A 12,223-nucleotide genomic window follows, 5' to 3' on the forward strand; every position below is an offset into this window, starting at 1 on the left:
AGTGCCTTGGAGCACACGTTTTACTCTAAAGCGTCCACCAGATGAATGCGCGTACCTAGAACGTAGCTTACGCTGGATTTAGAGAGTAAACAGGTTTGCGAATAAGTCCAAGTTACATGGAAAATCCGAAAATTTTTATTGTCATATATTTACTTTTTCATGGAATAAAATGGACTTTGATGGATTATAACAACATACAACATTACTTTATAGGAAATACAACTGGATACTATTTTTCTGTGGAGTGTCACTAACAAAATGTTCTGGATGTATTGTTTGTGCAATGTACGCGGACTGGGTAGTGTTTTGACTATCAAAGTTCTTTTAAAACTTTTTCCCAGGAGGGTCCACAGACTTTATATGTAGAGGCTCATGTTGATTGCAGTCATGATCTAGGAGTGTTAGAAAAGCTATGTTTTGCATGTTTTGCTTGAAAATTATCAAGATAGAAATGGGTGGGTTTAAGACAGCGAATGCATGGATATAAGATATTTGAATGTGCGATGTAAGGGTTGAAAGACATAGGCAAAAAATGCCAAATTTGCTGCTGTGGCACCCCTACAGTTGAATTTGTTTAATTTGCACACCCACATTACAATATCTGTTGAAGAGGACATATGTAAAGAGAATAGCAGAAGGCCTAATACAGAACCCTGTGATAACACATATTTTACTGCAAAGAGTCTGGAAGTAACGCTGTTCTTCCTTCAGGCCCTGGTACTTCTTGATCTTCTCATGCTCTTTGTTTCTGATGTTACTTTCATTTGGAATTCCAACATCTGTCACACCTGCACTTTTCTGCTCCTTGTCAAGCATGACTGTGTCTGACTGGCTGTCCAGCACCTGTCTGTCTGGAACTCTAAACATGAATTAAATATGTGAATAAGAATGACTAAATTCTGTGTTTGGGTAAAGAACAAAAAAGTAAGTAATGGCAGAAGTAAAAGTTACAGTCCTCATCAGACAAGTGAGCATCTAACTGAGCCAGGAGAAAGAAAGTCCTCTGTTTTTTGCCATTTAATTGTGTGGTTTCTTTACTTGGATTTAGGGTTAGCAGTGTGGATGTGTTTTAGGCACCATGAACCTGGATGTTGTGTTCAGGGTGTGTGCTGTGTGAATACTGACTGGCGTGGACGCGGACACAGCACTGGCAGCAGCTGATCAGAAGACTGGTTCCATCATCCTCCACATAAGGTGAGACACACTGCGGCTCGCACTCAGAATCTTCTTCTGTCGTAGTGATGAAGCAGATCTCTGGGATCAGGGGCTTGGTCCTCATCCACCCTCCGGCTACCGTGACAGGATTTTCAGCACTGCTGGCATATTCAGTCTGAAGGGAGGCCGAGCACAAAACAACACACGGCTTAACAACTGACAAGACCAAGCATGAGCATATGGGGTAAAATCTGGATACCCAAAGGACAGGCACAACTCAGGATGATGCAACTCAGGCGACGTGGCCCAGACACGCAGACACATGCGTGTGAGCACTCTTGCTGCGTCACGTATGGTATAAACAGGAGTTTTTAGCAGAAATAAATAGAAAATAACTGCATTGATGGCTGCTGCTTACTGCTAATCTTTTCCTGTTGGACCATTTTCATGGACGGACATATTTGTCATTGAACTTGAACGATGCGGTCTGTTAAACAAAAGGTTGTAATTGTTTCTCTTTTAGTCTGACAACCTGTGCATTATCCTTGCCATCCATAACTGTAAGCACAACCCCAATTCCAATGAAGTTGGGACATTGTGTAAAATGTAAATAAAAACAGAAAACAATGATTTGAAAATCCTCTTCAACTTATAATCAATTGAATACACTACAAAAACAAGCTATTTAATGTTCAAACTGATAAATTTTAATTTAATTTTCTGCAAATATTTGCTCGTTTTGAAATGGATGCCTTTCAAAAAAGCCAGGACAGTGGTATGTTTACCACTGTTACTACCACAGTTACATCACCTTTCCTTATAACAACACTCAATAAGTGTTTGGGAACTGAGGACACTCATGATTGGGTATAAAAGGAGCATCCCCAAAAGTCTCAGCCATTCACAAGCAAAGATGGGGCAAGGATCACCACTTTGTGAACAACTGCATGAAAAAAATAGTCCAACAGTTTAAGAACAATGTTTCTCAACGTTCAATTGCAAGGACTTTAGGGATTCCATCATCTACAGTCCATAATATAATCAGAAAATTCAGAGAATCTGGAGAACTTTCTACATGTAAGCGGCAAGGCCGAAAACCAACATTGAATGCCCGTGACTTTCGATCCCTCAGGCGGCACTGCATTAAAACCAACATCACTGTGTAAAGGATCTTACTGTGTGGGCTCAGGAACACTTCAGAAAACCACTGTCAGTTAACACAGTTTGTCGCTACATCTACAAGTGCAAGTTAAAAAGCGAAAGCCATACATCAACAACATCCAGAAACTTCGCCGCCTTCTCTGGGCCCGAGCTCATTTAAAATGGACAGACGCAAAGTGGAAAAGTGTGCTGTGATCTGATGAATCCACATTTCAAATTGTTTTTGGAAATCATTTACGTTGTGTCCTCTGACAAAAGGAAACAGACCATCCAGATTCTTACCAGCGCAAAGTTCAAAAGCCAGCATCTGTGATGGTATGGGGGTGTGTTAGTGCCCATGGCATGGGCAACTTACACATTTGTGATGGCACCATCAATGCTGAAAGGTAAGGTCGCTGTCCTCAAAATCATTGCTGTTAAATGATCTAATTATGGAACATTGCTTAGACATGATTAGCTTATGTGAGACCTGCTTGAAATCTAATCTTCTCCTCTCTCTAACTGAAGCCTGCCCACCTGTGTACACATTTAGTCAAGTTCCTTACAATACAAAGAAGGTGGTGGATGCAGCTTTAATTCCTAAATCTGTGTTTAGCTTAATGGCTTTTTGGGGTCCGAAATATAACTCATTTGAACTTTTGGCTCTCTGCTCCATGTTCACACTGCCATGTACAGTCATGACCAGAAGAACAAAATTCAGGCATGTTATTTTATCACCACTTACAGGCCCCTGAGCCCATATTCTGAATTCCTAAATTAATTTATTAAGTTTATCTCTGATTTGGCAAATCATGCACATAACATTCTGATTGTTGGTGACTTTAATATTCAAGTAAATAAGCCATCTGACCCCCTCTGCAAATCATTCATGGACATTATCGCTATATTGGGATTCCAACAATGCATCCAGGGATCAAACTATACTGGCAGAAACACCCTGGATTTGGTCCTCACTTGTGGTATTACCATCTCAGATATTGATAGGGTGTCTCTTATGTCTGTGGTTTCAGATCACTCGCTTAAAGTGGAAATCAAGTATTAAGCGGACACCACGTTGGTGCTGCTATTGTTAGATCTCAGAACTGAGTATGATGCAGTGGATGATTGTATATTACTGGATAGGCTTGAGAACCACTTTGGAATTGCTGAAAATGCCCTGGAGTGCTTCACATCCTGAAATTGCTTTCAGTGTGTTCCATACAATAACGTAATTTCAAATCTTGTTTCTATGAAATACAGGGCCCCCTGTTTTCTCTATATAGCACCCCTTGGGCAAATACTACGATGCTATGGGATTACTTTTCACTGTTACACTGATCATACTCAGACATACATGCTGAAAACTGAGGGTAATCTCGCGCACATTAAGACTTTAGAGGATTGATTGCCTTGCTTCAGTGAAAAGCTGGATGCTTAGGAACTTCTAACATGTTTGACAGTGGTTTTAACTTCGACAAACAAAATGACTCTGTGGTCAAATTGAGCTTTTATCAACTACGGCTTTTAGTGAAGGTGAAGCCTTTTTTAAATTGTGTAGATCTGGAAAAAGCCATTCATGCTTTTATCAGTTCTCAGCTGGACTATTACAATGGGCTTTATGTTGGAGTCTCCCAGTTGTTCCTCAGTCAACTTCAACTGGTTCAAAATGTTGCAGCACGTCTGTTAACTAACACTTGTAGACATGACCACATAACCTCAGTCCTCTACACTCTGCACTGGCTTCCAGTTTGGGAATTGATTTTAATATTATGTTTGTTTTTACAGCTCTGAATGATTTGGCCCACTCATACGTAGCCAAGCTGCTGACACATCGGGACCAAAACAGAGTTTTGAGATCTTCTAACCAGTGTACACTGGAGGTTCCGACGTCCACAGACTGCCACTGGGGAGACCGGGCTTTCTCTGTGGCTGCACCCAGACTGTGGACCAAGCCACTCCCGAGATCCGCACCACCACTGAACTGGGTCTTTTTAAATCTAAATAAAATTTTTTCCTTTTTAGAATGGCTTTTGCACAACCAGCAGCGCTCTGACATTTTATTTAGTTCTTATCTGCAAATATTTTGGACGTATAGTTTTACTGATGTCTGTTTTAAATTTGCTTGTCTTAAGTTTTTATGTTTTTAATCTGACTGTGAAGCACTTTGGTCACCTTCTGGGCTGTGGAAAGGGTTATATAAATAAACCTTGATTGACTGATTGCAGCATTAGAGGTCTTCAACTAGTTCAAAATGCCGTTGCTAGAATGTTGACTAGAAGCCGAAAGTTTGACCACATCACCATAATTTTGGCCGCCCTTCACTGGTTTCCTGTCTCTGTGAGGTCAGATTATAAGGTTTTATTACTAACTTACAAACTCATTCACTGACTAGCGCCTTACTAAACCTTACGGACTTGACTATGTTGTTTCTCAGGAAGTAGGATTACTCTGCATCCCTAAGGCTAAAAAGAAGTCAAAAGGCCACAGAGTGTTACTCTTACTGTGCACCTGGTTTATGGAATGTAAACTTCACTTTCCCCTCAGAATGGAGAAACAACCTGAGCTTCTGGCATGTTTACATGAAACAAACACAATAACAACATCTATAAACTCAAAGAATATATTCACCAGAGTTTTAGGCACAATATACAAAGAGTTTAATTCTGTTGTCCATGTGCAGCAGTTTAAAGTGCACCCTGATCAGAGCGTCTCAATGCATTTCTCCTGTTGTGAAAATTTTACCCATAATGCACTGCAGCATGTGTGTCCCAAACATTAAAACCTTCAAAATTACTGCATTACTTTAAAACTAAAACATATAGCTGATATTTTCACTTTCACTTAAAAATTGAAGTTAAAACTGTATGCCTTTTGATTACTTGTGTGGTATGCCATCGAGTTTGTATTGTGTAAAGAGAAACTGTCTTTAGTCCTCCTTCTCCTTGGTCACCAGGTCTCTTTTGCTGACAGAAAGCTAATCTGACACAGATGCGCTGGCTCGTTGTTGTGTCAGTAGCTGCTAGTGTACTCTAATCAATACTGAAAGTTATCGCTATAATTCAGCAGCGTTAAATCAACAAGAAAACGCCAGAAAATACTATGGTGATCGGCGGCTGCTAGCCCTAAGCTTCACTGACACACCCAGAATTTAGATCAAGTTGAGGCTATTTGGAAGAATTTGGAAGAAGCAGTGCAGTGGGTCACCCCTCTGAGTCTGGTCTGCTTGAGGTTTCTTCCTCAGTGTCATCAGAGGGTTTTTTTTTTCTTGCTTGGGGGGGGGGGGGGGGGGGGGGTGGTAAGGTTGGACCTTACCCGCGTGAAGTGCCCTGAGGTAGCTTTGTTGTGATTTGTCGCTATACAAATAAAATAAATTGAACTGAACTGCTTTGAATGCAGTAATTCATAGATTACTGCATTCAAAGCAGTGATCCGAATAACTGGTGCAAAGTTTCGGCACATCCACTTAAGCATGATGAGCACTAGTAGATAATTATGGTCTTTTCTGCAGGCCATGTGTCTAAACCTGTCAAAATATGAATTACTCACTTTTTTAAAAGTTCAAAAGATTCATTTGGACTTTAAAATTAATTTCTCTTTGACTTTTGGTGGCACTTCGTTTAAAACATTTCTAAATTTTATGATTTTTATAATATTTTGAATAACAATGATTGATGGACTGCAGAGTGGACCACAGACACAGTATATTTAACTTTTATTAATTCAGTTTGTGTAATATGGCACAGCCGTTTTATTCAAATCATCCCCAAAATGTATTAAACAATTCAAATGTGACCAATGATCATGCAAACTAAATAAATTGCAATAAGCTCAAATATTTCAACTTTTTTTATGCCTCTTTGACGTACTGGCACCAAAAGTGGCAAATAGCCTCAGTTCATTTTCAGGTGTTATCCTACCAAATTTTGTGTTTATCAGGTATTGTTGTTGAGATATGCAGGACTTCCTGTTTTGACTGCAACCTGCAGTAGGTTCTCCTTTAGAACTTACCTTTTGAGCTATTAAAATCCTTTAATATCTTTTGCCTTGAAAGTCTACTGAGTCTATGTGTAACATTTGGTGCAATTAACTGTTATGCTCTGTAATACGTTTCAAAAAGTAAGGTTCAAGCATGTTAAAACTTTGACAAACAGAATGTACAGCTATGGTACCGGTTTTAACAAAGAGAATGTACTGATGCGGTATCAGTTTAGATAAACAGAATGTACCACTGCAGTATCTGTTTAAGCAAACAGAATGTACCGCTGCGGCATTGGTTTAGTCCAGGGGTATTCAACTCGTTCCAGAAAGGGCTAAGAGGGTACAGGTTTTCTTTGCAGGCACCCACTCTACCAGGTGATGTCACTGATTAACATCACTTTGAGCAGATGGAATCAGTTAGTACTCCTGGAACGAGTTGAATACCCCTGGCAAACAGAATGTACAGCTGCGGTATTGGTTTAGATAAACAGAATGTACCACTGCGGTATCGGTTTAGATAAACAGAATGTACCACTGCGGTATCGGTTTAGATAAACAGAATGTACAGCTGCCTGCTGACCTGCTGGTAGGTGTGGAACAGCGTGCAGATGGAGCAGTATGGAGGTTTAGCTCCAGTGCGCTGGTTGTACTCTCGTTCTTTTTTAAAGTTTGGAGGTCTGCTCTGCCACAGATGAGCCAGAGGTCTGGACCAGTTCTCCCCTTCCAGACCGCCCTCCTCCACAGGGGCTTCTTCCTCTGTCTCTGAGGCAAACATAAGATGGAAATTAAAAAACACATCCTGGCTGTGATGTAAGATCAGGGCCTGTATTCATGAAGCATCTCAGAGTCCTCTCAGAGAGCTCCTAACTTAGCCTAAAAAATCCTGGCAAGGAATCTTAGCCTAACAGTGAGCCAGGAACTTTCTGACAGCAACTCTGAGCAAGGAAGCGACAGAAACTTCTATCTTTGTGAGGAGGCGGGGCTGACCCAATTGCTAGGTATTACACAATCTTCTAAGAGCTGCAACTGGTTGTCACAGAAAGGGAAGGAGAAATAAAAAACTAAATGTGCTCAGCGCTTAGTTATGAATGGACAGTAAAATCAACCAATCATATAACTTGAACTGTATTAAGAAATGTGTAATCATGAAAATAATTTAATGTCATGATGATGAAACTTACCAAAATTAAGAGAGTTGTTACAGAGCCTCAAAATGATTGAATGTACCTCATTCATATGCCAATTATTATATTGATTAGCTTATTGTTATGTTTACTTTCCATGCTGGTTGTTGCATGCAAGTGCCAAGTGTGAGAAGCGCTAGTACGTGCTGTAATCCAAAGCGAGAGCAGAGATTGCAGCAAACAAGTGAAGTTCTTCTCAAACAGGTGAGTTCAGGCTCTGGCTGCTGACATTTGCTTACTTTTATATTAAGAATTGTATGAATGTTATAGAATTTACATTTTTCCACTAGCCATGTATCACAATGTTGTGATGACCTTCATCTCGGGCATTATTACATTACTGCGCTGGGTGGGGAATAAGCTCGTTCCTGATGAGGTCAACCACAAACATTATCCCTGCACCATCAAACCAGCAGCGTGTTACTGAATCATTGCCATTCAACATACGGAGAGTATCTCTCCTTCCGCTCTGTCTTTCTGCCGTCTTGTCTGTTTAAGACACTCTTAAGCTTCTTAAAAGGCTTCAAATGTAAATATAAATTGTACATTTCAAAACCATATGTACAAATGTAGCAAACAACATTATATACAAGTATTTACATTAAATGCAGAAAATGCTTCAGGTGTTTTTTTTTTTTTTTTTGTACAACTATTTACAAAACAATCAGATGTCTGTAGCAGTCATGCTCCACTTTTGGACACAATTCACTATAAACAGCCTCAGTCGACTCTCTCATCTCCAGCAATGTGTCCCATGCGCCTTACATATGTAACAATGCTGCAAATAATTAATGTGATATTCGATGGAAATTAAAGTCTTTCGGCCGCTTTGATGTGGTTCCTCCCTATGCCTGCGTGCCAGTCAATAAAACTCATTTCAGAGACTTTTTCTTTTCTCAGTCTGCCACACAAAGCTGTCTGCTGGAGCCAAAGTGCTCAGTCTCGCCTCACAACATGTATCCTATGCAAATCAATTTCTGCCAACAGAACCTGCTTTATACGTCAATAAGCTAAGACTCGCACATTAAGGTGTTACAACCTGTTCACATGTGTATGCGAAACCTCTGATGTGTGTATGCAAATAAGGCTTTCCTGATCAGCTGCCTCACACCTGCTTAATCACATGACCACTTAATTTGGTCATGTGACTTTTGTCAGGGCCTGACGGTTTATGTATTCTGTTGATGAGGTTTTGGTTTGTTTTGTTCTCTTCTTGCTTTTGTATTTCTTTTCTGTGTTTTCTGAGATTGTGGGGTTTTGTTGCTGGGGCCTGTCTGTGGTTCTCTCTCTCTCTCTCTCTCTCTGGCTACACCCCTCTTCTGGTTCTTGCTATGCACACCTGTGTGTAATTTGTTGATTGCCACCTGGAGCTTTATTAGGTCACAGCTTGTGTCGGTTGTTTGCCAGTTTGTTGCGCCCTGTGCCTTCATACCAGCTCTCGTTTCTGTATTTTCTAGATCTGCCTGCTTCAGTATACTCGACCTCCTGCCCGTTATTCTGACCTCATTTTTGCCTGATGATCTTTGTACTTCTACTGTGTTTTTTGGACTGCCTCCCCGTGTACCGACCATTGCTTCCTGTCTTATTAAAGCTGTTTTGCAAACAGAGCTGTGAAAGTGAGTCTTGCAGTTGTCTCCTACCAAACCTGCCTGTCAACTTTGACACAGAGGCGCATCAGTTGACTCCAGAGGGTTAAACACTTCCTTGTGGCCTTTGGTTTTGCAGGTTCACTGTGAATGCCTCTCTGGTCTCTGCACTTTTGTGTATGTTCTGTGAGTATACAGCTTTATTCTGTAATTCTTGCTCCCTATGTCTTTCCTGCCTTTTGGTTTTTGACTCTTTATTACTCTGTGTTTTTGGCCTCTGTTCCCTTAGCCCTTTTTTACACATTGTGTGGATTTGGTCACTTTGGATACTCACTTAGGTCTGTTTGATCAAACACACCCTGGACTGGGCTTGTGACCCGGAGAACTATTTTTGGTCTCATGGACTTGACCATGATAAGTCAGTCACCACAGATGGCTGTAGTCAGACCTCCCATCATGCCCCCCAGGACAGCCGGGCCTTTTTGGACTGTGCCACACCTACAAGATCAGACCAGGTAGTGCTTAGGTCCATTTTTTCCAGGTTGCACTGGCTTTTGGACCACTTCCAGAACAATCAATCAATCAATCAATTTTTTTATATAGCGCCAAATCACAACAAGCAGTTGCCCCAAGGCGCTTTATATTGTAAGGCAAGGCCATACAATAATTATGTAAAACCCCAACGGTCAAAACGACACCCTGTGAGCAAGCACTTGGCTACAGTGGGAAGGAAAAACTCCCTTTTAACAGGAAGAAACCTCCAGCAGAACCAGGCTCAGGGAGGGGCAGTCTTCTGCTGGGACTGGTTGGGGCTGAGGGAGAGAACCAGGAAAAAGACATGCTGTGGAGGGGAGCAGAGATCGATCACTAATGATTAAATGCAGAGTGGTGCATACAGAGCAAAAAGAGAAAGAAACAGTGCATCATGGGAACCCCCCAGCAGTCTACGTCTATAGCAGCATAACTAAGGGATGGTTCAGGGTCACCTGATCCAGCCCTAACTATAAGCTTTAGCAAAAAGGAAAGTTTTAAGCCTAATCTTAAAAGTAGAGAGGGTGTCTGTCTCCCTGATCTGAATTGGGAGCTGGTTCCACAGGAGAGGAGCCTGAAAGCTGAAGGCTCTGCCTCCCATTCTACTCTTACAAACCCTAGGAACTACAAGTAAGCCTGCAGTCTGAGAGCGAAGCGCTCTATTGGGGTGATATGGTACTACGAGGTCCCTAAGATAAGATCAATCAATCAATCAATTTTTTTATATAGCGACAAATCACAACAAACAGTTGCCCCAAGGCGCTTTATATTGCAAGGCAAGGCCATACAATAATTATGTAAAACCCCAACGGTCAAAACGACCCCCTGTGAGCAAGCACTTGGCTACAGTGGGAAGGAAAAACTCCCTTTTAACAGGAAGAAACCTCCAGCAGAACCAGGCTCAGGGAGGGGCAGTCTTCTGCTGGGACTGGTTGGGGCTGAGGGAGAGAACCAGGAAAAAGACATGCTGTGGAGGGGAGCAGAGATCGATCACTAATGATTAAATGCAGAGTGGTGCATACAGAGCAAAAAGAGAAAGAAACAGTGCATCATGGGAACCCCCCAGCAGTCTATGTCTATAGCAGCATAACTAAGGGATGGTTCAGGGTCACCTGATCCAGCCCTAACTATAAGCTTTAGCAAAAAGGAAAGTTTTAAGCCTAATCTTAAAAGTAGAGAGGGTGTCTGTCTCCCTGATCTGAATTGGGAGCTGGTTCCACAGGAGAGGAGCCTGAAAGCTGAAGGCTCTGCCTCCCATTCTACTCTTACAAACCCTAGGAACTACAAGTAAGCCTGCAGTCTGAGAGCGAAGCGCTCTATTGGGGTGATATGGTACTACGAGGTCCCTAAGATAAGATCAATCAATCAATCAATTTTTTTATATAGCGACAAATCACAACAAACAGTTGCCCCAAGGCGCTTTATATTGCAAGGCAAGGCCATACAATAATTATGTAAAACCCCAACGGTCAAAACGACCCCCTGTGAGCAAGCACTTGGCTACAGTGGGAAGGAAAAACTCCCTTTTAACAGGAAGAAACCTCCAGCAGAACCAGGCTCAGGGAGGGGCAGTCTTCTGCTGGGACTGGTTGGGGCTGAGGGAGAGAACCAGGAAAAAGACATGCTGTGGAGGGGAGCAGAGATCGATCACTAATGATTAAATGCAGAGTGGTGCATACAGAGCAAAAAGAGAAAGAAACAGTGCATCATGGGAACCCCCCAGCAGTCTACGTCTATAGCAGCATAACTAAGGGATGGTTCAGGGTCACCTGATCCAGCCCTAACTATAAGCTTTAGCAAAAAGGAAAGTTTTAAGCCTAATCTTAAAAGTAGAGAGGGTGTCTGTCTCCCTGATCTGAATTGGGAGCTGGTTCCACAGGAGAGGAGCCTGAAAGCTGAAGGCTCTGCCTCCCATTCTACTCTTACAAACCCTAGGAACTACAAGTAAGCCTGCAGTCTGAGAGCGAAGCGCTGTATTGGGGTGATATGGTACTACGAGGTCCCTAAGATAAGATGGGACCTGATTATTCAAAACCTTATAAGTAAGAAGAAGAATTTTAAATTCTATTCTAGAATTAACAGGAAGCCAATGAAGAGAGGCCAATATGGGTGAGATATGCTCTCTCCTTCTAGTCCCAGTCAGTACTCTAGCTGCAGCATTTTGAATTAACTGAAGGCTTTTTAGGGAACTTTTAGGACAACCTGATAATAATGAATTACAATAGTCCAGCCTAGAGGAAATAAATGCATGAATTAGTTTTTCAGCATCACTCTGAGACAAGACCTTTCTGATTTTAGAGATATTGCGTAAATGCAAAAAAGCAGTCCTACATATTTGTTTAATATGCGCTTTGAATGACATATCCTGATCAAAAATGACTCCAAGATTTCTCACAGTATTACTAGAGGTCAGGGTAATGCCATCCAGAGTAAGGATCTGGTTAGACACCATGTTTCTAAGATTTGTGGGGCCAAGTACAATAACTTCAGTTTTATCTGAGTTTAAAAGCAGGAAATTAGAGGTCATCCATGTCTTTATGTCTGTAAGACAATCCTGCAGTTTAGCTAATTGGTGTGTGTCCTCTGGCTTCATGGATAGATAAAGCTGGGTATCATCTGCGTAACAATGAAAATTTAAGCAATACCGTC

At 41.5% G+C, this 12,223-nt stretch overlaps 1 protein-coding gene across 6 annotated transcripts in view; it reads right to left on the bottom strand.

Moving 5' to 3' along the window:
• Positions 1–12,223, bottom strand: part of LOC117518909 (lysine-specific demethylase 4A-like) — a 279,463-nt gene that overhangs the window by 134,785 nt on the left and 132,455 nt on the right. For 4 of the 6 annotated variants that reach the window (XM_034180171.1, XM_034180169.1, XM_034180170.1 and 1 more), the window contains 2 exons: positions 6,854–7,035; positions 1,126–1,330 (listed from right to left, as the gene is read on the bottom strand). In XM_034180171.1, coding sequence (XP_034036062.1) covers positions 1,126–1,330; positions 6,854–7,035 — 387 coding nt within the window. Of the gene's footprint in view, positions 1–1,125; positions 1,331–6,853; positions 7,036–7,252; positions 7,294–12,223 lie in introns of those variants that run through there. The other 2 variants (XM_034180174.1, XM_034180173.1) reach the window with 1 other exon arrangement.

The sequence above is a fragment of the Thalassophryne amazonica genome, chromosome 10 (genome assembly GCF_902500255.1).
Source record: "Thalassophryne amazonica chromosome 10, fThaAma1.1, whole genome shotgun sequence".
Taxonomy (NCBI): domain Eukaryota; kingdom Metazoa; phylum Chordata; class Actinopteri; order Batrachoidiformes; family Batrachoididae; genus Thalassophryne; species Thalassophryne amazonica.